This window comes from Poecilia latipinna, unplaced genomic scaffold (assembly GCF_001443285.1).
Source record: "Poecilia latipinna isolate Pla-1442-1.1 unplaced genomic scaffold, P_latipinna-1.0 Scaffold1189, whole genome shotgun sequence".
In the NCBI taxonomy this organism is placed as follows: domain Eukaryota; kingdom Metazoa; phylum Chordata; class Actinopteri; order Cyprinodontiformes; family Poeciliidae; genus Poecilia; species Poecilia latipinna.
The window spans coordinates 42,355-70,065 of NW_015113805.1; the positions used below are offsets into that span (position 1 = coordinate 42,355).

The 27,711-nt window shown below is 40.4% G+C and overlaps 3 protein-coding genes across 5 annotated transcripts in view; 1 reads left to right on the forward strand and 2 right to left on the reverse strand.

Moving 5' to 3' along the window:
• Positions 1-371: 371 nt before the first annotated feature.
• dennd11 (DENN domain containing 11) lies at positions 372-10,243 on the reverse strand. The gene is made up of 9 exons (XM_015053637.1): positions 9,575-10,243; positions 7,963-8,062; positions 7,727-7,885; positions 5,327-5,480; positions 5,109-5,247; positions 4,155-4,286; positions 3,921-4,071; positions 3,730-3,798; positions 372-2,946 (listed from the first exon to the last, which is right to left on the reverse strand). The coding sequence occupies exons 1-9, from the start codon at positions 9,945-9,947 to the stop codon at positions 2,751-2,753; spliced, it is 1,473 nt and encodes a 490-aa protein (XP_014909123.1). The 5' UTR covers positions 9,948-10,243; the 3' UTR covers positions 372-2,750.
• Positions 10,244-10,738: 495 nt separating this feature from the next.
• On the forward strand, positions 10,739-18,889 carry wee2 (WEE2 oocyte meiosis inhibiting kinase). Of its 2 annotated transcripts, none has more exons than XM_015053639.1 (12): positions 10,739-10,962; positions 11,150-11,459; positions 12,342-12,544; positions 13,651-13,708; positions 14,431-14,600; positions 14,677-14,798; positions 15,664-15,810; positions 15,931-16,029; positions 16,225-16,310; positions 16,832-17,002; positions 17,446-17,624; positions 18,479-18,567. In XM_015053639.1, exons 2-11 carry the CDS (start codon positions 11,166-11,168, stop codon positions 17,596-17,598), a joined length of 1,503 nt encoding a protein of 500 aa, XP_014909125.1. In that variant the 5' UTR covers positions 10,739-10,962; positions 11,150-11,165; the 3' UTR covers positions 17,599-17,624; positions 18,479-18,567. The 2 variants fall into 2 exon arrangements, with proteins under 2 accessions (XP_014909125.1, XP_014909124.1); XM_015053638.1 differs by having other exon boundaries at positions 10,771-10,962; positions 17,446-17,594; positions 18,479-18,889.
• A 5,297-nt stretch (positions 18,890-24,186) lies between these two features.
• The window catches only part of bcl2l13 (BCL2 like 13), a 26,673-nt gene continuing 23,148 nt past the window's right edge, over positions 24,187-27,711 (reverse strand). For both annotated transcript variants that reach the window (XM_015053641.1, XM_015053640.1), the window contains exon 7: positions 24,187-25,421. In XM_015053641.1, the coding sequence (XP_014909127.1) occupies positions 24,528-25,421 (894 nt within the window). In that variant the 3' untranslated portion in view covers positions 24,187-24,527. The remainder of the gene's footprint in view (positions 25,422-27,711) is intronic.

Genomic DNA, 27,711 nt, shown 5'->3' on the forward strand with positions numbered 1-27,711 from the left:
GTGTTCACTTTTTGTCCTTATAATATTTAGCTTGCTAACTAAATATTTATGAAGCTAAATAAAAAGCTGAGTTTTCTATAAACTCCTGCAGGTCACTATAGCTGTAGATCCATTATAAATGTCTGTATTTCCTTTTAAATCAAAATATTTAGCTTGATAACCAAATATTCAGTTTGAAACTGACATAAGTGAATAAATAATATGGCTAAAATTTAAAAGAAAATTATTTGATAAACTGAATATTGTTGCTGTTAATGTATGACTTTATAAATTAACACCTTATTTTGACACCAGGTTATTGTATCTCCTGTGTGAGTTTATTGTGCTAAATTTATCATCAGATGCTTTATGGACAGAAATACGACGAACTGTTGAGAGGGAGAGCTGTGGGATTTAATAACATTGAACCAGATTCAGTATTTTCTTGTGTTACAGTGAAACTGACAGGTAATCATGCTGCAGGGCTTTGTGTGTTTCACACTGGTGGAGGCTTCACTGCTACGTGGTGAACGCTCCGGATTTACAATACAGTCAGGAAAACGGCTGCGTGGATGCTGGAGCAACGCCTCTGCTGACATTCAGAAGGCTGAGACGGTTAGCTTGTTGTCCACAGTCCACAGCCGTGGAGGTTTCCACACAGACAAGGCGATGTGTCCAGTGCATGGCGTGTGTGTGTACATTCCCTTTTACATTAAAGCTGTAGAGCGAAAGCAGTCATAGGAAATCTGCAGATGGCTAACGCGAAGCACGGTGTAGAGACATTCAGCAATCAGAACTACAAACAAGCATTTCTGTGAAAAAAATACATTTTAAGGCCCCAAATTTGAAATAAAGCTTAACTGCCACAATTAGTGCATTTCCTTTTTATCCAACTCAAAATCACACATAAAGGTTAAAAAAATGAAACCGTATATTTGAAATACAGAAGCGATGCTTGTAACAGTTGATAGTGAGACCGTTAGAAGTTTGAAGCCCCACTGGAATGCAGTTTCTACTGTGAGCCTCCTGTGTTCCAACATGGAACAAATCACTGAAATTATCAAAATGACCGAAGAACTGAAAGCTCCTCCAGCCCGTCTCCGAAGCCTGGAGGAGAGGCAGCCAAAGTTCCTGCATCAGCCCCCAAACAACAAAATATGACGAGCGAACAAGGTTCTGATGTTAGATTATCTGGTTGACACCTGAAACCAGCTAATTCAAGAGTTTAAATCATAAACCCATCATATAAAAAGTTACAGTTAAGCACAACAGTGTGTGTGTGTGTGTGTGAGAGAGAGAGAGAGAGAGAGAGGAAATAATCCAGTGTTTGACAGAGTGCAGCATTCAAATTATGTGGTGCATGTTCACTGAAAACCTCCAACAAATATCACAAATGTGAAGCTTTAACAAAAACATGTTTTAAAAACTACATTTCCCAGAATGCACCCATCCTTTTGGTCTGGTAATCAGAGAAAGACCAGCAGATACGGCCTGTGGTGAAAGTGCATAAAGCTTAAAGTATTTATTAACAGCCTTTCTCTTTCTTACACAGAAGTTACATTCAGTCATGAAGGTCATATTAATTTGGGGCTTTTAATAATAATATAATTGAATTTATTGTGAATTTCTCAGTTTTAAACAGGCTCAAAAATTAATGATATTTCAGTTGAAGTCCTTTTTCAAATTGTTCATTTTAGAGCCTTTATTAAGCCAACTGTGGCAACAAGAGGAACTGAAAAGGAGGAAGTTCAACCCAAATATTTCATTCATCATGATCCCCAACTCCAACGCAAGATATTTAAAGAGGAGCGGCAAAAGCAAATGAGGAGGATTAGCAGAGCTGCTGAATGGGTTTTGAATTGTTAGCATGAGAGTGATATATCAGTCTTCAACGTTTAGCTTTCCTTTATAAATGTTTTGAAATATTACTGAATTTAAATGACTCCTTCCCACTGAGGTAGAAATCATTTAAGTTGATTGATTACCAGGTTTTAAGTATTCCACAAAATTTCAGCCATTGATTTTGAACACCATCATCGATCAATCAATTTATCAAATTTTCTGTTTATGACAAAGTAATTTTTGGAAAACCTATTTTCCATAAAGAGGCGATTTTACTTTTAGTCTTAGTTCTGCTCCAAAATCCACAACTTTAAATTTGACAGGGAAAATGAAAGAGGAGTTCATCTCAAACAGATTGACGTGTTATAATGGAAAACTCAATAAATCTTTATATTTAAAGATAATAGAAATTATATTTTGTATTTTCAATCAGGTTAAAACATCATTAAAAGCCCAGAAACAATAATATTCATCCTCCTCATGACTGGATGCTTCATGATATTCACGTCTTCCAGTAATAAAACAGAATCAGTCCCATTCGTTTCCCTTTCGCTTACAAAAAAGTTTTTAACTTTCATATTGTTTCCTTTCTGAAACGCAGAATAAAGTAGATTTACCAGAACCAGAAGTTCACAGCATGTTGAGGGGTTTGAGTCTGTTTAATTTCCCATGAAATGAATCCAAGTAGACAAATTAACTCCAGTGGGGGAGAAACTTTTTTTTCCTTAATGCAACTTTGAGACTTTCTGAACCGTCAAACCAGGATCCAACAATCATCTCCCCAACTGAGTGTCCAGATCACCCACAGTGGGCCGGCTCCATAAACCCAGAGGTGAACAGATTAAAACCCCCAGATGGGGGCAGTGTTTCCAGTGTGTTGCTCTGTGGGGGGGCTGCTGTCCTGGAGGCGATGGGTGGAGGTGGGGGGTTTAGGAGCAGCAGAGGTTGTCTATGAGCAGCGTGACGTCGATGCCGTAAACCTCCAGCAGGTCCTCCAGGAAGGAGCGGTCCCCCTGGGGGTCCAGCCCCATGGCCCTCATGTGGTCAGCGGTGATGGTGGGGTCAGAGCTGCCCGCCACCTCACACAGGGTCTGGAAGATCCGGTTGTTCAGCTCCATGAAGAACCTGGCAGACATTTTTAGACAACATCAGTATTAAAATATCTAAGATTTGTTCTCAAAGTACGCATGCGTTTTCCAGGAGCACGGCGCCATTTCACAGCGCAATTAAATGACTATAATAACTTCAGTCGTTAAAAACTGACTTAAAATAAATCTGACTTTGTAATTTAATGTCTTAAATTGGGTCTCTTTCCCTTTAAGAATTCTTCCTCTTTTTGAAGCTCCACCTTCAGGAAGTCATCACAACATGGCTCCTCTATTAACCTGTTAGATGTTTTTACCAGAGTTTCACTGAGCAGCAGCTCCTATAATTAGCAAATACCAAGTGTTTGCTAATTGCTGCTGGCTAGTCTGAAGGAGCTGAGTGTGGGAGGAGCTGTGTCTCAAAGGCAGGGCTAGGTCCAACAGGTTTTGCGAAGCTGAATGGTTGCCATGGAGATTAAAGGATTTCTCAAACATGAACAATCAAAGCAACACTCCAGGTTTGTTTTAGATGAGGGAAAAACTTTATAACATGATGATGAGCTCAAAAAAGTCGGTTTTAACTTACACTGCCCCTTTAACAGGAAGCAGAGGTTGCAAACCACACATCTGAGAAATATGGAGAATGGAGTTATGTTTCCATCTCCCCGTTAACACATCAACTCTTTTTCAGAAAAGCCAAAAAACCAACATAAGTGAGCATTAAAACTTATTTTTTTTAAATGAGGAAGTTATTTTGAAATTAGCCATTTCTAAAGTGATAATTTAAATTACGCATGAAAAGTAAAACATTCCTTGGACTCACAAAATGAACAGATCCTCTTCATTCGCTGTGCAGTTTTCATCCACCTCCTGAGAGTACAGCAGCATCTGTCTGGAAAATGTCGAAAACACATAAAAAGTCTGAGAAACAGGAAATTAAATGAATAAAAATGGCAACTAAGAGGAATAAATGTATTTTTTTCACATGCCAGCTGTGTAATAATACTTTAGTACCTTTGTTCACTTAGTTTCCTGTACTTCTCCTTATCTGCTGCGTTCAGCCTCAGCAGCGGCTGCAGATGGCTTCTGTGCGTCTTCACATTCTGGTTATCAATGTAGACGTCATACAGCTCCTTCTTGTCCTCAAAAATCTTCTCTGTGGTGCCTTGAAAAACAGAAAAACCTGCTAATTTCTACACAACATAAGAACCACAGAGGGTTTTTTTAATGTATTGTGCCGAAACTCACAAGCGACGTATGAAAACTCTGTTTCCAGGGTGCTGATGTCAGCAATGTTGATGTAGAAAAACGGCCGTAATTCAGGCACAGAACCACCGATTCCAGGGATGGAAGCATTAGCCAGGCAGCAACAGCAGTACACTGAAGGAGCAGAAGGGAACAGTCAAATCCAAGGACACCCAGAGCAGAAGCACTGGAAAGTTACAGACTCAAAAATAATTTGGCCTATTTAGTTGTCATGAGAAGAGAAGAGGGGGTTCGTTTTTAAAAGTCATATTTCACATGTTACTCATTCATTAAATGACATTTATATAACTAAATATTCTGCTCCAAAATAAATAGTTTGCCAACTCAGTATTTAACTAGCAAACTGAATAGTGTTTAGTTCTAAACTAAATATTTAGTTTACCAACTTAATATTTTATTAGCAAGCTAAATAGCTTCAAAATAAATATTCTGTTTGCTAACTAAGTATTTAGTTTGAAGCTAAATAGTTAGTGTGCTAATAAAATATTTTGTTTGAAGCTAAATATTTAGTTCAGCTTTCAAGCTAAATACTTAGTTTGGAGCTAATTATTTAAATTTTGAACAAAATATTTAGCACAATAAATATTTAGTTTACAAACTATTATTTAGCTTGCTAAGTTGACATTCAGCTTGCCAATTAAATATTTGTTTTGACTCTAAATAATGCGTTTGCTAATTGCTAATTAAAATATTTAATTTGGAACTGTGACAAATAACCCCCACTTTTTTCCTCTTACTTTATGCAAAATAATCCAAATTACTACCATCAACTTTTGATATGTAACTTTACAAATGTCACTCCGTACAGAACATCTATAATTTTACATTCATAAACCATTTCTTCAGTGATGAACAGAGATTAAAAACAGGAAATGGGTTTAGATTGTGACCACAAATGGCTCTGAAAGGCCTTGTTTTCAGGCTCCAGCTGCTCACCCCGGTAGCAGACCACGCCTATGGGCGGAGGAGAGAAGATGAGGAGCCGCTTCCGGAGCAGAACAAACTTCCACAGCACCATGATCTGCTCGCCGAAAAACTGGATGAACTGGGACATGCAGCCAGCCGGGTGGGTGATCTGTAGGGGAAAAGGTTCTCTTACCATGCGTCTAGCAGCAGCTTCTCTGGTAAAATGAGTGAGTTTGGTGTTTTCAGACCTTCATCTCTGGGTGCATGCAGCGATTTATGGCGGAGACGGTCCAGGTTGGGCACAACGAAACCAAACCGTTTCCTGTCGGCGGCAGAACCGCCTTCTTATCCTCGTAAAAGGCCTCCAGCGGCGAGTACTGGCCTGGACAATGTAGCTGGTGTCTGCAAGGCAAACAGCAGGAAACAAATGATGCAATCAGGTCAAAGTTCATCCAGATTTAAATCATGAACCACAACAAGTTTGCTAGAACAGCTGTTAAGTAATTTCTTTACATCTTTTCACAGGTGGAGCATCCGGTCACACCGAACAGCCGTAGGTGTGAGTGATTCACTGAAGCTGTGTTCGTTGTGTGATTTTATTCAACAAATTTGTGCTGGAAGAGAAAATAAAAATGTGCAGACATCTAACAAAAATAAAAATTAAATAAAAGTGTGCAGACATCTAACAAAAACAAAAATTAAATAAAAATGTGCAGACATCTAACAAAAATAAAAATTTAATAAAAATGTGCAGACATCTAACAAAATCTCCTGAGTTTTAGTTGTTCACACTTACAAATTTGCATCAGTTTTGAGTTGTTTTTATCTCAAATGTTTCATTTTTCTTTTCAAAGCTCATTTACATCCATATATCATAACTTTATGTCCCACTCTGCCTGTAAAAGTACTGAAAATGTTTCTAATTTTTTAACAAATGTCTGTGTATTTATTGGACGGTTTGTTGTTAAGAACCAGCACAAAGTGATGCTGAAGCAGGTGATGCAAATAAAAACAGAATCAAGTGCTTTAGCCCTATTAGACAAATAGTGCAAATGCACGATTGTTTATTGCGATAAACGATAATATTGTCATTATCAAAGATGCACTGATAAATCTGCACAGATTTTTTTAATTTTGGCTGATCGACAACTGACTGATGCTTACATGAGAAACCGATCTTATCTGAAAATCAGCCAAGGAAAAAGCTGATTCCACCAAGGATTGACTCAGTGCAGCTGAGTACTAATGAACATCATACATTTTATTTGGAAAAAGCTTGAAACCTTTTTTTTGTTCCACTTCAATCAGACTTTACTTTGACTTTGTCTGCTGTATGAAATTATAAGAAAATCCAACTGGAAACTGAAAAGGTTCAGACTTTGAATACTTTTTCTGCATCCATTTCTGAATATTTGGTTTTTACTCTTTTATCAGAGTCTCAGTTATTATTTTTCGCCTGAGTGTTTCCGCCTTGTTTGCATCTGTAAATGTTTATGCCAGTTTCATCATTTATCTTGGTTAACAGGCCTGTTAAGCTTTAACTCATAAAGTCCAGAGTTCACTGCATTTATGGCTGAATTTATTTCACTCTGACCTGAGAATAATGCTGCACAACAGAATTAAAGGTGTGTTGATTTGTTTTGGTTAAAATTATAAAACATTCCACAATTACAAAACTAAGCTAACGCACTATTGTTTATAGCAATAAACGGTAATATTGTCATTATCAAAGATCAATAAACTTTAAATTCCTAAATAAATCTAACACTGGAACTGGAAGATATTTTACATAGCCAAAATAAACAAATAACACAACTAAAATAACAAATAAGCTGAATTATGAAGTCTCAATAAAACAAAACATATCTCCAGCCTCAGACAAGGAAAACAGGCAAAACTCACAGACAGGACTTTTAAAAACAAAAAAAGTGAAAACTCCTTTGCACACTATGTCAAATGTTTGCAGCATTTCTCAAAATGGCTGCTTTCCAATATTAAATGGCAGCTTCTCTAAATATTAAGTGAACTACATAATGCAAATGGAAATGATTGCTCCCATTTTCATTTATCAAGCGATTAATTGATTTATTGCTGACTGTGACGGCTTATTTAGGCGTCTGCTTGATGCCTAAAACACAACAACGGACCTGTGCAGCAGAAAACTCAAGCTGAATAACCAGTGAGGGGCAGGAAGCTGGATCCCTGCGGCTGTTTTTATTTCTACACAGCGAGAGTCAAGTTATTGTGGAAGAAGAACAGAGTTATAGAAGAGAGGAGAAAAGATGCTGTCAAGGTTTCTAGATGCTTTGTGTTGAGACTCTGGAGAAACAGACACTAACTGACTTCATGTTTAATGGATGAGAACATTTTACACAAAGAAGAAAAAGTTTGGTGAGAAATAAAGAAAGAAGGCAGACAGGCTGGGGCCCAGGCACGCACACACACACACACACACACGCGAACGCACACACACACGCACACGCACACACACACGCACGCGAACGCACACACACGCACACGCACGCGAACGCACACACACGCACACGCACGCGAACGCACACGCACGCACGCGAACGCACACACACATACACACACACCCCACACACACACACACACACACACACACACACACACACACACAGCCTCACCTGACTTGGTTCTCCAGGAAGTGCATGTATCGGTACAGCAGAGTGTAGGACGGAGACAGGATTCCCACGGACTTCATCCTCGCTCCGCGCTCCAGCTCACTCTCCACCGGCATGTTGGCGAAGCAGGCCAGCCCGAAGTATTTCCCTTTACGAAAATATCTGAGCAGAAGAGAAACAATCAGCCGGGGTGGAAACGGGGGGGCGGTTCTGACGGACGGGACCGGATCTGGACCTACATGAAGTCACTGGTGATCCGGTGGGAGCCGCTGGCCATGGACTTGAACTCCACTCCGTCCAGGTTGACGTCATGAGGGAGACACCACTCCACCATATTCCCTGCCATTCACACACAGACAGTGATGTCACTTCCCTTCCTGCCTCCACTTTCCTCTGGGACACTTCCTCTAATTCTGGACGTTCCTCATAAATTCAAGAGTTCATGACCTCTGACAAAAAGGCTGAGTCAGATTGTGACTTTGAGTAAACATTAACCAGAAGCAAAGTCTCAGTTTTTCCTCCTTAATGATTTATAGCTGCTTCGTTTTCAAACTTTATCTCTGCTGGATTTTAAATTACATTATAAGAAATTTTAGAGAAATGGCTTGTTTTGTTTATTTAAACCACTGACCAGAGGTGATTCAAACAAAAGTGTTCACCGACACAAAAACCACAAATGAGTAACAGGGTTCAGATTTCTGCTGCAGGATTTCACAAAACCGTTTTTAAAAATAGCACAGGGGCGGTTAACCAGGGGGTCTGGGGGGCCACAGCACATAAACAACAACAAAAAAAACAGCCAATATTTCATCATGTAACATATTAAATGAGCCAAAGAGCCACTTGAGGATCCAAAGCTGCAAAGTGTAGAGCTATGGAGCTAAATTGGGGCCATAAATTGATCTCAAAACAGAAAATTTTGATACTTAAGAGCATTTTTTAAAACTAAAGGGAATCCTATGTTTGTATGATTAGTTTTGAAAAACAACAGCTATGCGGAGTTTTGAATAAATTTTTTGTCGTCTGTTGACATAAGCAGATTAAATTGGTGAAGCATGTTATTTTTCAAAACCAATCAAATATTGATGATGTTTTAAAAACATTTGCAGTTCCCACGGTTCCTGAATGTAATAGCTGGGAATATTTTTCCAGCTGCTGAGTTGAGCTGTGATGATTTCACACCTCCTGTCATATGAGGCCACGCCCCTGGTGCTTCAGGCCCCGCCCCCACACCAAACATGGCAAGAAGTTTTAAACTGAAAAAAAATATGTAACTGAAAAAACAAATTTGAATCTGAAAAGTAGTTTTGAACAGTTTTTCAAGTCTCTATTTTTTATTATTATTATTTCTAGAACTAATTTTATGGGCCCATTTACCTCCATAGCTTTCTGGTGACACCACTGGGCCTGGGATCTACATCCTTCTAGATCCGGCCTTGCATATATGCAGAACATTTCCAGAAAGACTGAATACAATAGGTGAAGGAACATCCTTCTTGTTATGCAATCTTCTTTTGAAGATTGGTTGATTCTGTAAATTTTACCTCATTTTCTATTAAAAATAACAATTCATGCCCTATTGGAGAAAATGGTATTAAAATTAATTTCCATCATTCTAATTTCCTATAGGAATGATAAAAACAAGCTGTTTTGTTTTAGTCATGTTGTTTCTGTGGCTCTAAAAAATGTGTAGCTGAACTGAACGTGATACTGACTTTTGGGTTGAAAGGTCGCTGACCCCTGACCTTCTCCTGAATAAATATTAATCAATATGTTTTTGTTTTAACACATAAAATCCGGTAAATTATGGCAGAGATCACATGATGATCGTTTCATGGTTCACTCGCTCACCTGATCTCGTATCAAAAGTCACCACAAAAACAGCCACGATCTGGTCCTTCTCCTCCCACTGACCCCGCGCCGTGACCCCGGGGAACGGGAGGGTCGAACCGGGAGGCTGCTGGCGAGCGAAGCCGCACCCGGGCGGCTTGTCCCTGCTCACAACCACGGCTGTGATGTTCCGTGTGGGGCTGTAGGTAACGGCGGTGGGGACGGCGGTGACGGCGCCGCTCCACCCCGTACCGGACATCGGTGTCCGTTTGTCCGTCGCGGCGGTGTCGTCCTCCCGCTGCGGCTCAGGCGGCGGCTGGGCCGCTTGGTTCGGGTCGGGCGGTGGGATCTCCTCCCAGTCCAGCAGCGGGGCTCGGTCCGACTGCTCCACCATGGCGCCGCAGCCTCCGCGGACTCGGTGCGGGGAGAGGAACGGCGAAGGATCCGGCGGTGTTGGAGCGGGGAGCGGGTTAGACACGCTGCTGGGGCCGGATCATGGTTCCCTGCTGCTGTCGGTTGTTTTCCACGGATTTGTAAGCGTGTCACATCCACGGACTGGCTGCTTTTACTGTTGTGATGACGTAGCTGACTTCCGCCCACGTGTCTGCATTACTATTTCATAGCATGACCTAATTTTTGTTTATTTAACATGCTCTGAACATACTTCAGGGTTTTATTACAGTTTTGATGTTTTATCTTCTAAATCTTTTTTTATACAGGTTTATATATATAAAAAAAGATTTTTAATGTGCGTTCCAATTTGACTTGTTTGTCAGATTAAAAATAAATAACCTTTAAATTATTACGAATACTTTAAATTTTCTTTGGTCCCATATTTAAGTTTTCTTATTAGCATATTGTAATTGATCTTTTTTGTTCTGAAGATATTATGATTCATATTTTTAAATGAGTTTTTATTTTATTTTACACTGGTTAATACTTTTATTGTCATTCTATAGCACTTTGAGATTCACATGTAATTTTCAAAATAATAAAGGTTTGACTGCTCCAATGGCAAAAAAGATTTATTCTATTGATTATGTGAAATCATCTTTGTATCAATATGTTAAGAACTTAATCTAAGATTCGAAATATTGGTAATATTTTCTGTTTTATTTTTTTTTATCAAGGTTTGTATTTTTATGTAATATTCTCATAGTATATTCTTTTCTTAAATGGGTTTATTTCTCTCTTTTGCTCAGTTTCTCGTGTCAAATTGTATTCTGTGTTTCTTGTCATATTGTTATTTTAATCTTCAATAAATAAAAAGAAAAAAGGGGTTAAACGATCAGCCAATCAGATCGCTTGCTGCGTTCACCCGGTGCGCTAATTGATTTAAACAGGAAGTATTTTACATACCTGGCGCTAAATGTGAGCGTGTTTGTGGTGGATTGCAGGGCGTGTTGCTTGTAAGTAAACATTACTTTTTCTAGGTGGGCCTTATACATAAATATGTGTTTTTTATTCTTATTTCTAATAAAAGTCCTGTTTTATATGGATAAAACCGAAACTTTTGTATTAATCAATGATATTGAGCATCACTTGGTTGGGGAATAGAAGAAGGCCTATATTTAAGCCTGTGTGTTTGATTTTAAGGTCAGAGTTGAGGAACATGAAGGAAACCTTCCCAAAGCCTCATTCTTCAGGCATGGCGGCTCTGTTTGGTGAGATCAGCCAGCAGCTGGACTTCTCCAGCTGCGGCGAGGAGGGAAACAGCAGCGACAACACCTCAGATGACTGCGCTGGTCTCCCGGGGTGCAGCCCCGGCCTGGCCTGCAGGACGCCCCGGGTGCAGCGCCACCGCAGCAGGAGCAACTCCTCCTCATCCCCCCTGCGGAGCACCAGCCCCATACCTTACGCCTCCTGGAGGAAACTGAGACTATGCGACACGCCCAACACTCCCAAGGTAAGAACCATCTGGAAAACATCTCGAGGATTAAAGGAAGATATGAGCAGTGGTGCTGGAGGGCCGGCATCCTGCATGTTTTAGTTCTCTCCCTGGTTTAGCGCACCTGGATCCAATGATGGATCATTAGAGAGAATCATTAAGAAGAACATTGACCTGCTGGAAAGGTTGTTACTACCACCAGGGAGAGAACTAGAACATGCAGGATGCCGGGCCTCCAGGACCCACTTTGGGCACCACTGATCTAGAGAAATGCATCCATGAATTCTCTTTAGTCTCATTGATTAGTGCAACGGTGTCCTCACTGATCCAGATCGCTGCTGCGGTTCTCACTAAAACCAGGATGATGGATCACATCACCCAGTTCTACAGTCCTTCACTGGCTCCCTGGAGCTCAGAGATGTTAAAACACTGTTGGTGGTTTGTAAATCACTGAACTTGGCACCAGAGTACATTAAGGATCTGCTGTGGTTGGCTCAACCTCCCAGACCTTCTGGTTCTGTTCTGCATCCACAGAAGCAGAACCAAATTAGCCTTCATGAAGCCTTCATGTTCTATGCACCACAAATCTGGAACAAACTTGCAGAAAACTGAAAAACAGCTGAAACACTGAGTTCCTTTAAAGCAAAACTAAAATCTCAGCTGTTTATAGTTGAATTTGAAACATTGACCAACATGTTTGATGTCTTGATGATTTTGATGTAATGTTTGCTACCAGTTTCGTTGGTGACTGTATGATGTTTTTATGATTTAAAGCACGTTGATCTGCCTTGTTGCTGAAATGTGCTTCACAAGTAAACTTGATTAATTGATTGAAGTGAATTTCCTCCTCCAAGGCTCCTTCTGATGAACCTGAATCATTTTATTTCACTCTTCTTGCAGAGTTTGCTCTCCAAATCCTTCCAGCTGTTTTCCAACATTAAGGTCAGTCACCACCAGAGGAGTCTGCGTTTTTCCTCTGCTGCCGCCTGCCTGGTCCAGGCTCCTTCAGTCAACGTGAATCCCTTCACTCCGGAAACGGTGCGCAGAAAGAGCGAGGTGCTGTGGAGGAGCGGCGAAGAGGAGGCCCACGGCTACAGCAACAGGTGTTTTACCAGGACATCCCTCATCGATTAGACATTTTAAAGTGCAGACATATTTCCACAGTGGGGAAAATTCAGGTGCAACAGCAGCGTCGAGGTATAAGCTCATAAAAAGTTAAAAAACAAAATTACACATACTGTGCCGTTATCAGAAACACCAGATAATTCAAGGGATGTGCAACTATTTTCTTTTTTTATGTGCACTAAAAGACAACACATTAATTATATAAAAAATAAAAACCGATGTGCAATAACAGCATAAGTTATATTCTGTGATTCATATGGGGAGTAACAAAAAGTCAAATAACGCAAAACTTCTCGCATATATTTCTAATTTAGCACCACAAAGTAAATAATTTTTACTGCAAAAAAACCACAAAAGCAATCATGAAATCCTGGAGGGACTGATCAGTGTGAAAAGATGTCAAATATTATTTAGCGATAACTATTTATTATTTTCAACAGTTTAATTTTTTTAACACTTTTAAAACATTCATGATCTTCATGTGGGACAAAATAATATTTTTTTTCTTAAAGATTTTTACCATCAAAGCTGGAAAAGATTTCAAGCTTCACATTCTGAAAAAAAATTAAGTAACCATGAAGAATTGGAAATTATTCTCCTGATTTTTCTTTATTATTAATTCACCAGTTACAACATGTAAAACACATATTCCAGACTAACAAACGGGTATTGATGTACAAAATAATAACCAGCTTGACAGAATGAAGAATTAAAAAATAAGCAAAAAAGAGATGCACTTTGAAATGAATACATTTAAGACTAAACGCACAACAAAATAGTGTCACATGTTACAAATAGTGTGTGTAACATGTGGGATGGGAAACATGTTTTTCTTTTAATCTTTGCAGTTATTTTCAGATTTTTATTATCATATAATGAAAATGAGTATTTAGTTAAGAATATCTGGCCCTTTAGATCTCTGCTGGATGATGGAGTTGATCATTTATGGCTTTTATGTGCGACAAGGAGAACTGGAAATTATATTCTGGATTTAACGGGACTGATGAGGGATGGATGAAACGGCAGAAATGTGATCTCTCTTTTTTAATTTTCACTTGGGGGGTTTCTGTTAAAAATCTTCCAGGTTGAAGCACAGCCTGGCGTCATCTGAAGAGGATGATGAAGCCTTCCTCCCACCAAAGGTACGACTATTTTTATCGATGCCCACAGCTGAAAATAATCCAGCCTATCAGATTCCTCCGCTGAGCCTTCATCATCGGCTTTGTCATCTTCAGCTGGCGCCTCGTTTGGTCCAAAATGACTCTCTGCCACTTCTGTTTCCGGGATTCCTCTGAGGAGTCTGAGGGAAATGAAAGCTGAATGCTGTCAGACACTTTTTGTTTTTTTGTTGTTGTTTTAGGGAGGAAGTAGCACCATATTTGGTGAGATCAAAGAGAATCCAGGACTTCCTCTGCATGATGCTCTGTATGGAGCTAAATTGGGACCATAAAGTTTGTTCAAAAGGAAAAAAAAAAAAAAGATTTGAAATTTAAATTGAAGAAAATTTGAAAGTGGTGGGGGGGGGGAAATTGAAGTAAAAAAAAAACTTTAATCTGAAAAGTAGTTTCCTTTTCTCAGTTTCAAATTTGATACTGGAAAAAAGTATTAAAATAAAGATGAAATGAGAACAAAATTTTATTTTCAGTTTCAAATTTTATTTTGAGATTAAAATTTTATCTTTAGATTCAAATCTTATTTATATATATATATATATATATATATATATATATATATATAAATTTTTTTTTTTTTTTTCAGTTTCAAACTAATTTGTATTTTTTTGTTTGTGGAACAAACTTTACGGCCCCAGTTTCTCTCATACTCTGCTGCTTTTAGAAGTGTTTGCTCTTTCTGGTCCCACCAGCGCCGAGCGGTCCAGGCCTTCATGCTGTCGCGCTATGAGAGCGAGTTCCTGCAGCTGGAGTGTGTCGGCGTCGGCGAGTTTGGCGCCGTCTATAAATGCGTGAACCGGCTGGACGGCTGTCTGTACGCCGTGAAGCGCTCCAGACGACCCCTGGCCGGCTCCGCCAACGAGTAAGTCTGAGTCTGGCTCGCCGCCGGGCCGGGTCAGGTCAGTTCGGTGCGTTAAAATGTTTGGTTTTCCTCCCAGGCAGCTGGCCTTGAAGGAGGTGTACGCTCACGCCGTGCTGGGCCACCACCCTCATGTTGTCCGATATTATTCAGCCTGGGCAGAAGACGACCACATGCTGATCCAGAACGAATACTGTGACGGTGAGGGCCGCATCACAGCCTGAAGGAAATGACATGGAGGTCGGACATGTGGAGCTGGGGGTGATAAATGTCTCGTTAGTGACAACACTCAGTTCCTTAGATAACTACAGTTTGACATTAATCCAGCTGTCTGTCCATCCACCCACCGTCTCCGTCAGGAGATCAGATTATCTAAAGTTTGCATTTCAGAGTGAAGTTTCAAAACTCAGTGATGCTCTTAGTTCCTCCAGGAAACTTGCTCCGTTTCTTTTTTTTTTTGTTGTTTTTTTGACTCTCAAAGTCAGATTTTTGTGGCGCCATTTTAGAAATATTTGCAATGAATTTTGCTTTTTTTTTCTGATTAAACCCCTGTCCAAAATCCATATATAGACTGAAAAATAACAAACAGATGGGTCAGATAAACATTTTTATTCTTTAAAGAACATAAATAGCTCGATTTGTCACTCGCCACATTGATGACAAACTAACTGGAACATCACGTCAGGCTGAAGCAGCAGTGTATTAGCAGAGGAAGTACTGCCACCTGCAGGTTGGTGTTAGTATCACGCCATGTTTTTAATTTTTGAAGAACATGTACAATAATATCACAGTTCCGCATTATTATGAAAAACAAAATCAGTGTTTGTATAAATTTAATTGCAGGGCTTCATGCAAAAGAAGCCCAGATAAAGTTCAGTTCGGTCTGTACTGCTAATCCCGTTATTGGTCTGATGTAATATAGAAACAGAATTTGGGGTTTTTATTGCCTGAATCCTCAAAATAAACAGAAATAAACCACTTTGTGTGGGGAGAAAACTACAGAAAATAAGATTTGCTTTCATTGGTGTTACTGTAATAAATATTTAATTGGTTTTTCTAATTTGAGGTGGAAGTCTGAGTGATGCCATCATGAAGAAGTCAGTGCAGGGTGAGCTACTGCTGGAGGCTGAGCTAAAGGATCTGCTGCTGCAGGTGGTGATGGGTCTGAAGTTCATCCACAGCTACGGTCTGGTCCACCTGGACATCAAACCAAGTTCGTTCTGTCTACTTCTGTCTTCATACTGGGATCTGCAGCCTTCCTGTTCCCCATACCTGTAGCTCTCTCTTTACATGCAGCCTTCCTGTTCACTAAAGCTGCTGCTCTCTCCTCTAGGTAACATATTCATCTGCCAGCAGCCCAGCGCTGCTACAGGGAGAGAGAGTGAGGGGGAAGATGAGGAGTACTCTTCAGCCAGAGTCCTCTATAAAATTGGTATTTAATGTGGCACTTTAAGTAGGCCAATTAAAAAAAAAAAAAAAAAAAAAACCTGACTACTATGGAGTTCTCAATCTATATAAAAATATCATCCATGTTTTTGTCCCATATCTTTGACATTAAGGCAAGCACTATCATTTATTTTTTTGACTAGAAGCTCTGATGTAATGATTTTGTTTTCTGTTCCTGCAGGTGACCTGGGTCATGTAACCTCAGTGAGCCGGCCTCGGGTTGAGGAGGGGGACAGCCGCTTTCTGGCCAAAGAGGTTCTGCACGAGGTGAAGAACTTCTTGAGCTGCATGAATTTGAATTATGAAATGAAATTGCTTCATGGAAACCAGTCCACTAAAACAAAAACCTCAGGCTTGTGGTTTTTTTGTACCGCAAGCAAAAAATTGTGAAATGGTATGACAATAAAAAATCTTTTAATCTTTTGTCAGCTGCATAGAAAATGGTTTATTTTGCAAAACTGCAATGGAAAAACTTTTTTTCACACCACCGTAGTCATGTGATCAACAGGATGTTGCTACTTTCTGAAATGACAGACAACAGGAAGTAGTAGAAGGATGATAACGATGGCACATCAGTTTTTTTTTTAAATGACTTATCTGAATAAACTTATTCACGTATGATTTTTAATAAGCCATCTTATTTAATGAAAACATTGCAATTGCAAAATAAATTTTTTTGCAGACAATCACCAGTTTTGTGGACATTTGTAATGGAAACCTGGATGCTGTTGAGTCAATAAACCAGAAGTGCTTTCCCCTATTAACCTCCTGTTTCGTTTCGTCCTCAGAACTACGCCCACCTGCCGAAGGCGGACATGTTTGCTCTGGGTCTGACGGTGCTGCTGGCGGCCGGCGCCGCTCCGCTGCCCCCTAATGGAGAGGAGTGGCACCGGCTCCGAGAGGGGCAGCTCCCCCTGCTGCCGCAGCAGCTTTCTCCCGCTTTCATAGGCTTACTTCAGGTATTAGTAATCTTTACAAGTAAAGCAAACTTATTCAGGAACCAACTGTTAGTTCTTGGATGTCCCTCCCCTCTGTGATGCTGCCCTGGGCAACTGTCCATATCAAAAACCGGCACTTTATGTGTGTTTTCTCAAGCCAAACAAGTTTTAAGATTCTCAGTTTTTATATTCAGAGTTTTAAAGGAATTCATTGTATTTTAAAAGTTAATTTAGAAATCTCTCTCCGTTCATTTCCTGTGGAACTTGAGTGACGAGGCAACAGTCGCTTGTCCTCATCCAGTCAAGCTTTTTAACAAAATCTCGTTTTTTTTAGACTGTGTACTCCAGTTAACGATTAATTGATTAAATCAGCTGAAGATTATTTAACCGTTTCAGCTCTGGCTGAATTTGGAGCCTCCACCCGTTTAAATGTCCCGGTCCGTCTCTCTATCTCGTCCCCTCAGTCGCTGCTGGACCCGGACCCGGTGAATCGTCCATCAGCCAGAGAGCTCTGTAGGCACCCGGTGCTGAGGGAGAAGCAGACCGAGCGGCTGAACGCACAGCTACAGTGGGAACTCAACGTGGAGAAGTTCAGGACCGCCATGCTGGAGAAGTAGGGAGGCGGGATGGCTGCCACCTTCTGGTCAGACATGGCATTACCATACAATAGGCAGGATGGCTGCCACCTTCTGGTCAGACATGGCATTACTACAGAGGAGAAATATGGTTCTACGGAAGCACATCTCTCCTCTTTATTTAAAAAAAATCATAATTTTAAAATGTCAAAAATATTGACAGTAACATGTCAATATTGTTGACATCAGTAATAGATATACTAAGATTTAAAGTCAAAACTTCAAGTCTTGGTCATAATTTCAACCTTTAAAGTAATTACAAGAATAAATCATGTGCCATTTGGGCATTGACAGCTAATGTCAATATTATTGATGACAGTGATATTACTGTTATCAATAACTGGCATCAGTTAGCTATTGTTTTAAAATCATAATTACGAGGATAAAGTGAGTGTTAGTCATGTAATAACTCATAATTGTCATAATTACAAGAAAATAAGTTGTAAGTATGAGTTTTAAAAGTTGTCATTTCAAACTGAACAGGTGCTACTAATGAACGTCATAATTTAGTTTTCAAGTTATAATTATAAGAATAAGGTGTAATTTCGAGTTTTAAAGTTTTACAAAATTAAGTTGTAAACATACATTACATGTTTTAAGTTATTACAAACTGCAAGTTCCACACAAAACTTAAAATTATGGCTTCAAAACTCATAATTATGACTTCCTGTTTGACTTTTTTTTTTCCATCGTGCAAATGGGCTTCCATAGTTTGTCAGGAAGAAGTGATACAGACTGTAGCAGTCACAAGGGGGCGCCAGAGGTCGACAGCCATAAATCTGAATATATTTTTATGCATGAATTTAGGATGAAAGGAGCTTTTATTTTATGCTTCTCATGAATTGTATTTATTTTTACGCAGGGAGCTCCAGGAGGCACGGCAGGCGGCGTTGTCCCCGAAGCAGAACCTCTCTGCTGCATTGAAACCTCCCAGCAAGGTGGGCTCTGTACCAAGAACGGGGAGAAAACTCGTTGGCAGGAAAACTGCTCGATCTGTCAGCTTTGGTTGTCCAGGGTACGGAGTCTGACGTTCATGGTGATCTGGAGAAATGTCTCCATTAAAAGTTGTGGCTCTAAATTCAAAGTGAAGCAATCTAACAGGAATGTGAACAGAAATGGCTACGTGTTCAGCCTTGTTCTTGTGGAACTGAAACTCTACAAAGGTTCATTTGTTTCCTGCACCTCTTGTAACTGCATTAATGCAATATACTTGCCTAGTCTTTGACTTTTATCATTTTTTTTATTGTAAATAAACATTTTAATTTCTTTCTAATTCATGGAATTTTTATTCTAATTTCACTTTTTGTTTGTTGCCAAGTTGTTTTTTTATTTTAAAGGGACTTTCCAGTGGGAACTTCTTATCTGAAGTTGTTCTGATGAAGTATGAGCCGTCCAGCTGTAAAGTCACGAGATGGGCAGTTCACTGACATCAGTTATTTCTATATCTCTTCCTAACAGACTTCATTTTAAATATTAACAACGCATGCAAAAATATATTTTGACGTTTTCTTGTCTTTGTTTTTCTGGCTTAATTTTTTTTTCTTTTTGATTTTTGTTTCCCTACAACTTTTGCATATTGATCCATTTTTTTACAAAACAGAACCACCCCAGCTCTGTTGGAATATTTAGACTATTTTACCCAAACTGCAACCTCGTTTATCTCAACTATCTAAATACAAGTAATTGCCTAACTGGCGATTAGAGCTAAAGTAAATAAATAAGCCTCCCTCTTTGTTTGGAAGAATTCCTATGTCCAGTGAATGCATCCCTCCAACTCCAATCTTGAGTGTCATGCGTTGTTTTTTTTGTTTTTCCCCCTTTTTTAAATTGCGCAGTATACTGATCATTACGGTATCCAGATCAAAACAAAATCTTTAGAGGTGACATTGCCGCTTGTATTTTTTACTTATTAAAATGAACAAGTCAAAATGGGAAAAAATATATGAACTTTTTTTTTCTTTGGGTGGGTGAAATACTTGCAAGGATCCTTTTACGCCTGCAACTTGACTACCGTAATACTTGGTCCTTGTGCACCATTAAAAGATTGTTAACTTGGAAGAAGTCGCTCACAGCTCAACACTGGAGGCTGATGCGGTAACAAGGCTGGGGGTTAACAGCTCCACGTCTGGTATCACTATCTTAACTTTTAACTTAAATGCTTTCAAGACAACAGGGAGCCGAGAGTGAGTCTGTTTTTGTCTCATGAAACTTGGTGTTGATTTCTTGTTAGCAGTTAACAGCTTAGGTTAAAGTTAAGCTTTTGATGCTAATCAAAGTTAGCATCAAGCCACTTGTTTTTCCTCATTTAACGTCAAAGTTTTAACGGTTTTAACTGGATTTTCCTAAACGACTCTCATCAATTTAATCTGACTTGTGTTCAGAATTTGTTAGTTTATTCAATCAATTCAAAACATACAGTGTTTTTTAACTGTTAAGTAGCCTGGATGTTCACAGATCATCAATGGGCGACTTGGGGTTTCTAGCGGACCAGCAAAGCGCCGCTCTGGTGGTTTTTTTCTTTCTCCAACCTGACTCCAAAGACCTGAATTACAACAAGGAGCTTTGCTCCAAAGGAAACGAACTGATTTTATCCCGGGAGATCAACGATAATGGAAACAAGGTAGAAGCTGAGGAACACGGGGATCTGCAGACAGATGGACATCTGCCTGGAAACATCACCGGGTATTTGGATGATATCCTGCCGCTTGTGGAGCTCCCTCAGCCAGGTCAGTAGCTCCGTCTCCCGTTGAGAAGCCTGGACGTCAAATTTTACACTCAGTAGCGACAAAAACCTGGAGGATGAGTTTAATTTTCACAGCCAAAGCTGGTACTTATGATCAATAGGCAGTAGAGCAGAGGCGGATCTAGACCAGGGATGCCAGGTTGGGGCCTGCTGTTCTTTTCATGGGGAGGGGGGCATAGAAAAATAAAATAAAATAAATGAATAACAGGATAATATTTCCACCAGAGGATACACTATCCTTGAGATGGTAATGTTTCCTCTGGAGCTGCAGATCACTGATCTAGGAAATGGAAAGTGATCTTGTCTCAACAAAGCTGGAACTAAAATTGCAGAACCTCAGTTTTTATTTAGTTAACATAAATCTGTGAAGGGGAAAAATAAATTAGTAAAAAGGAGGAATTGGCTACTGTTTCTGTGCCACATAATATCATCCTAATAAACCTATTTAGTATTATCTCGTGAGAAAAGGGCACTGGCCCCCGTGTAGAACCGCCCATGCCTGCTGGTGGAAATCTTTCCACTGAATCACAGCTGATCAGTTTTTTATTTCTACAACAAACCAGGAAACTGAAAGTAAAATCAGACAACACCCATACTGCTGGGAGTTTTAGACTTCCCCTTCAGTTCTACATCTAAACCTGTTTTGTTGCATGTGATATAAGAACGTCCACTGATCAGGCAGAACATTATGACCACTAACAAATATGTTAACATAATGGGCGTGTGGAAGGAATTGCAGAAAATATTTTCAGAGGTCATTTAAAGAGAAAAATCTACCAGAATCTGACTTTGAAGTATTAGAGCAAAGCTACAAGTTTTTTTTTTAATATATATGTTTTTTATTAGAGTAATATTAGAGTAATATATAAAGTAATATTAGCCGGACAGAGATGCATTTTTCTTCCAAAAATCATCTTAAAATTATGAGACAAAAGTTTTTTCTTAAGAAAAGATCTTTAATGGATGTATGGGGATCCGATGTGACCAGCCTGGTCCATGTGGTTCTTTTGTCAAAATAGATTATTATTTGTATAAGTATTATCTGTAAAGCTTAATCTGAAATATAACTTCATAAGATTCTCAACATTCCACATTTTGGTTGTTTTTTGTTGGAGTTCTCATAAAATTACTACTTCATTCCTCTAATATTATGACTATATTCTGGTAGTTAAAAGAAAAAGAAAAATCAGTCTGGCCCTAATACTTTGTCGTAGAGTTGACCTGCATTCAAAGTCCTAATAATAATAAGATGGCCGCCTTGGGCGATGACATCACTCTGAATTATAGAAACCCGAGGAGTACATTTGTGAGAAAAAAACATCCAGATTTTCCAAAAATATGCTGTGCTGTTTTTTTTTCTCTCATAGTTACTCCATGATCTTATATTAGTTGAACAGATTGTTCAAGTGTCAACAAGTAAGGAAATAAAAATTCCAGATAGTTTGAGGAGCACAATGATCAGTTTGACTTCATCTACTAGCCTCCAAATTCCCCATGTTAGTGAAAGTCAGCGTGTGGGAGACGTCCTGAAAGCCTCTCAGCTTTGCTTTTATCAATATGGTGTCAAAAATCGCAGGAAACCTGAGAGTTTAGTGGAGATCCTGCAGGAAAACGGCGCTGCAGACGGCCGTTCTGTCAGCCCTGATGGGTGTTGGAGCTCCATTAGAGTCCAGACCGTTCAGCAGTTTGTGGAGGGAAGTGATGGTGCTGATGCTCCGGCTCTTATCTGTTTCTGCAGGAGGCCAGCAGGAAGTCATCAACATCCAGGCCGTTGCTCAGGAGCTGAGAGAGATCGCAGCCCAGTTTGAGCTGCAGGTGGTGGCGCGGGCGGTGCAGAACCTGGCCAGGAACGTCTCCGAGTCGCCTTCTGAAGTGAGCTCTGCACCGCTGCGGAAAATAACAGCAAAGATCAGAACTAGTGGTGTGCTGCAGCTAACGATTATTTTAGTTATGGATTAATCAGTTATTCTGATGATTAATCAGATTTAAGAACTGGCACCTTCTGCAGATTTTTCATTGAATCACTTGAGCCTTTTTATACGATTTTAGAAATGTATAAAAAGATGCAAATAATTCCTTTTTAAAATAAGAAAATAAAATAAAATGGCACCATGTGCCTGGAAAACACATATTACTGTCCCTTTTACATGCAAAATGTCTGTATTTTTGTACAGTTTTGTCTTAAGATCTGCTCAGTGAGTTGTTCTTGCAGCAAATTTCCTTTTTTCCAGTCAGTATGTCTCCAGTTAACGATCAATTGATTACCAAATTAGCTGCTGATTATTTCACTAATTGATTAATCCTGATTAATTGCTTGTTTGTCGCTGGCTTGCTGTTCTGACCGGTTCTTCTGCTGCCCATCAGTTGGGGAACCATCTTGTGAACGAGGTGGAGCGGCTGCTCAGGGAGGTTTCTGTGAAGGACTTGCCCCAGGAGCAGGTCGTCGTGGTCCTGACCTTGACCCTGGTGAAGGGCGTCTGCATCCAGGCTCCGCGGCTGCTGAAGGGCCTCTTCGACACGGCTGTCCAGTTCATCTGCCATCGGTGGACCAGATGAGTTTCCTGCAGCACAGGAAGTGACTGAAGGACTTGGCCCCGCCCCCTCAGCCCAGCTGTGCTGTAGAAACGTTACTGATGGAGGGAAACTGAAGACTTATTCATAAAAAGAGGGAACTGAAAGTTAACACTTGAATTTGTTTCACAGTTTACATGTTTCTGTTTACTCAAGCCTGCATTAAATATGCATGCAAATGTATATTCTATACTTGAATGAAATGATCAAACTGTTTTTGTCTGTGCATTAGGGCTGGTCTACCCAGAACTGGACTGTAATTTCAACTCTCGTCTGCATTGAGCTCATATTTTATGATTCGTGTAAATAATAAACAGCCAGAGAGAAACTTCTGTCTTGGCGGTTTCATCGTTTTTGTTCCGGTTTCAGATTTTTAGAAGTGTTTGCAGCTCAGACTTTTGGTTTTACTTTGAAGGCTCTGCATGGAAGATGGTTATGTAACAAAATGTTGCAACTCTGGGATTTTTACTGATTAATCACATCTTAAAAAAAAAAGATTTCTTAGGAAATGAACTAGCCGAGCAAAGTAAAATTATGAGTTATGATCAACTAAACTCGAGTAAAAATACCCAAAATTTAGGAAATTAAGATTTTAAAATTAATTTATTTCAGTAATTAAAAAAGTTCACTGCTGAAGAAGCTGGCAGTTCAGAGTGCTATGTGCAAGTACGTTCATGGAAAGTTCAGTGGAAGGAAAAGTGGGAGGAAAAATAGATGGAAAGGGCAGCTTGCAGAGGATTGTGAAGCAAATCCTATTCAAGAGTATGGTTGAGGTCCACAATGAAGGTTGATTTCATTTGCCAGCAGGACTCCTTTAATCACCATGGTAACAACATATCCCATAATTTAGACCCCACGCTGGCAGCGTTCCTCATCAGTCTGAACTTATAAATTAAAACACATAATTATAACTTTCTTTTTAAGAATTACAGTAACTTAGTCTTGTAACTATTTGCATTGACAAGTTTTATCAATAAAACTAAAAATTACGACAAACTCAAATTTGACAAATTCTTGTAAATGTGACCTATCCTCTAAAACTCAAAATTGTACCTTATTTTTGTAAATATTACTTTAAATTTGTACATTTTATCAGGAAAACTCAAAGTTATGACTTATCCTTGTAATTATGACTTCCTGTTCTTTCATTTTTTCTTTCACGGCAGGAATTGTCTTCCATATTTCAGCTCCTGTTTTACAGCAGCATCATGAAGAGGCACATCAAACTTTCATATTCAAATATTTCCACTCGTCTCTGGGGGGGGAAACTTTAAGGTTTTATTCACAATAAACAAAACCCATGTTGCATGTGCAGTGAAACGTGACAGATAATTTTCATACCAGGACTTCCTGCCTGGATTCACAGAAAACAAAATATTTCATCAATATTCATTTTTCAAAAACTTTAAATCCCATTTTGCTGCTGAAAAAGTTAGAAAAATCATCAAAGGTGAGACAGAAACAGACAGAAGACAGAGTGAGGAGGAGACGATCCTGCTTCAGGGCCCGGTTCTTCTGGACCGGGCCGACCAGAGAAATCCAGCACTACGGAGCTTTTACATCAAGAATAGAACATTTATTTGACCGGGACATATTTCTACCTCCTCCTGAACAGAATCACGCCGAAGGTCACCGCGGCGAACAGAACCAGAACCGCTCCGCCATACAGCAGAACCGGGAACTCCTCCTCCGGTTCTGGTTTTGGTTTTGCCGGGTACTGGGGCAGCGCTTTGGGGACCTCCAGAACCGGGGCCTCTTCAGCCAGGACCTCTGGCACAGGGGTCACAGAGGAATCCGGTTCTGGTTCTGGTTCCAGTTCAGGCTCAGTGTTCTGCTTTGGGGTGCATGCTGGTTCTGGCGGGGTTTCGGTTTCTGCTGGTTCTGGCAGGACTTCCTTGGCCTGAGTCGTGGTTTCCACCTGGACAGGCACTGAGGCGGGTTCTGGCTCCGGGTCGGGTTCTACTGCAGGAACAGGAGGCGGGGCTTCTGCTTCTGGGGACAAACTCTTAGGAGTCTCCATGACGACGGGCTCCTCCGGCAGCACCAGGGTCGATGGCGGCTGAGTGTGCAGAGCCGGGTCTCCGAACTCGGCCCGCAGCGCCGCCAGGTCGCTCTCGGTCATCAGAAGGCTCATCATGCTCTCCTCGATGGCGTCGCCGCTCTCCTCCATGAGTTCCGCCTCCTCCCGCTCCACATGGACGATGTCGGAGTTGGAAGAGTTGTTCTCGCTGCGCTCCTCAGCCAGCGCCACGCTCTCGCCGCTGTGAAGGTCCTTCACGTCTTCGGGGTCCATCGGATCGACCTGCGCCCACGACTCGTGGCCGCCCAGGGTCGCCGGCAGGCTGTCCGTCTGCCAGGCGCTCGGCTTGCCTCTGTCTCCGGTGCTGAGCGTGTCGGGCTGCTGCTCCTCCGACAGGATGTAGATGTCGTTGCTGTCGTCAGTGACGGCCGCCGTGGGCTCCTCGTTCTGGTTCAGGCTCAGAACTTTACCCTGCAGACAGAACCAGGCAGACAAGATGGCGGACACGCATCAGAACCAGTAAAATCATGGCTGTGTTCACACAGCAGGTTCTGATTCCCAATTCCAGTTTGAAACGGTTTGAAATACAAATTTTTTATACTTGGTCGATCCTGTCACTAATTAATTAGTGCTTTAGCATTAGCACAGCTAATGTTTAGGATTAGTGCTTTAGCATTAGCACAGCTAATGTTTAGGATTAGTGCTTTAGCATTAGCACAGCTAATGTTTAGGATTAGTGCTTTAGCACAACTATCATTCTAGGGTTAGGGTTGGGGTTGGGTCACAGCTATAGCACAGCTATTGAAATCATTGAGCCTCTGAAGGATCCAGAGGAGCTTCAGTCTGGTTAACACGTTCATTTCAGATGCCAGTTGTTTCCACCATGATGTTCATATAAACAGTAGTTAAATTAAAAAAATACTTTATTTAGCTCAAAGTTAAATTCAATGTTGTCATAACTCATATCATCTAGTCTTTGATTAGTTGCGGGGATATGAATATTTTCATGATTTTCTGCTCCATAATCCAGATGATAAAACCTGGAACACGGTGTGGATGGTGAGCAGGATTTGACCGGCGGTGTCAGTCGGACTGACAGGAAGGGCGAACGGTTTGACGACACAGCAGACAGAAAGCGTCTGACAGCAGAGCGACTCTCTCATTTTCAACCAAAGAAGATCCAGAACAAAAAGAAAATAACTGAAGGTTATTCTCTGTGCATGTCAGCTGGATGAGAGCAGAGAGATTAAATCTGGGAGCACTCCAGCGTTATCCAACATCCCTATTCTCCCTAAGCTGCTTTACATGTGGAACAGCAGGAGCACTTCCCAAAATCCTCCAGAACAGCCTTCCCAACGCCAACCAGCTGCTTTCCACCCACATTAACGAACATTTAAAGGCAGTTTAACAACAGAAAGTCACTGTGAGCCACAGATGAGACATTTCAAACACGAAGCTTTACCGTTTTATCGCAGCTAACCTTCAGGTCGGTCGTGCAGATCTGCATTTTGCTGTCCTTGAACTGCTCCAGCTGCCAAACATTAACCTACGTTGGGTTTTGTTGCCAGGTTCAGATCTCCGCCCTCGCCTGAAGACAAACCCAGACGGCAGATTCCTGGGTCGGAGCCAGAGCCGCCTCTGTTCTCACTCTCACTGAACAGTCATTTAAAATTTCAAATCTGACCTGAGATCAGCACAGGCAGGGCGACAAACCCCCCCACGGCTTCTATTGGGCTCATGATGGTGAAATTACCCAATTAAATCCCTAAACTCATCAAAACTCATCATGTTAGCATCGTTTTGGTAACTGCAGTTCTCAGAGACTAAACGTTTATTGGACTAAGTCGGCTCCAGGTGATCGGGTCGCATCAATAAGTTCGCCATCTTGGCACCGAGAGCAAATAAGTTCTGAAAATTCAACTAAAAAGTAAAGTCACAAATTATCTTAAAAAATATAATTCAGATTCTGGAAAAAAAAAACACCTTTTGCTATCTGATTATTAATCAATAAATAATCACCAGATCATCCCTAGACAGTATTGACGTTCAGCATAGTGCTTATTTTCTTATTTTATTAGAAAGGAATTTGATTATTTATTTATTTGCATTTTAAAATGTTTTTATAATATTGTACATAATAGGCCAAGTTTTTTGTTTGATTGATTAATCACCAGTATACTAAATTATTAAATGATTATTACTAAAATAATCATTAGTTGTAGTCCCAATTTTCTTATTTAAAAAAAGTAAATGTATTTATTTGGATGTTTTTATGCATTTTAAATCACATAAAATAACTGATTTTTTTTTAGCTGATTAATCGTCAATAATTGATTAGTAAATTAATCATTAACTGGATGCTCATGAACAGATTTTTCCAGACTGAGATGATCCGAGTCCTCAGCTCATTTTTCTGGATAAATGCTAAAATTTTTAATGAACAAATTAAAATGTTTTCAGGTCAGTCCACACTGGAAACATCAGCCCGGTTCTGGTTCTGGTTCATTAAGCAGACCGTTAAAGCGCCGCTGTGACGGCCCAGTGAAGCCTGCACAAGGTTTCATTAAAAGTGTTGTTCCCGTCCTTCGGCGCCTCGGTTCTGCTGCTGATCCAGAACCGCAGCGACGGGTCATGATGAACGAGTTCCACCCTGGAGCCGCTGAGCGAATCGCTTACGTAAGTCAGGCAGGCGGCTGCAGCGCCAGGCAGGCGGCTGCAGCGCCAGGCAGGCGGCTGCAGCGCCAGGCAGGCGGCTGCAGCG

Coding starts and splice junctions, on each gene's coding strand:
- dennd11 (XM_015053637.1), bottom strand. CDS start 9,947: ATGGTGGAGCAGTCGGACCGAGCCCCGCTGCTGGACTGGGAGGAGATC. Junction 5,481..7,726: donor TTCCTGGAGAACCAAGTCAG/GTGAGGCTGTGT, acceptor TTTGCCTTGCAG/ACACCAGCTACATTGTCCAG. Junction 2,947..3,729: donor GAAGAGGATCTGTTCATTTT/GTGAGTCCAAGG, acceptor AATGTCTGCCAG/GTTCTTCATGGAGCTGAACA.
- wee2 (XM_015053638.1), top strand. CDS start 11,166: ATGAAGGAAACCTTCCCAAAGCCTCATTCTTCAGGCATGGCGGCTCTG. Junction 16,030..16,224: donor CAGAGTCCTCTATAAAATTG/GTATTTAATGTG, acceptor CTGTTCCTGCAG/GTGACCTGGGTCATGTAACC. Junction 16,311..16,831: donor CCAAAGAGGTTCTGCACGAG/GTGAAGAACTTC, acceptor TTTCGTCCTCAG/AACTACGCCCACCTGCCGAA.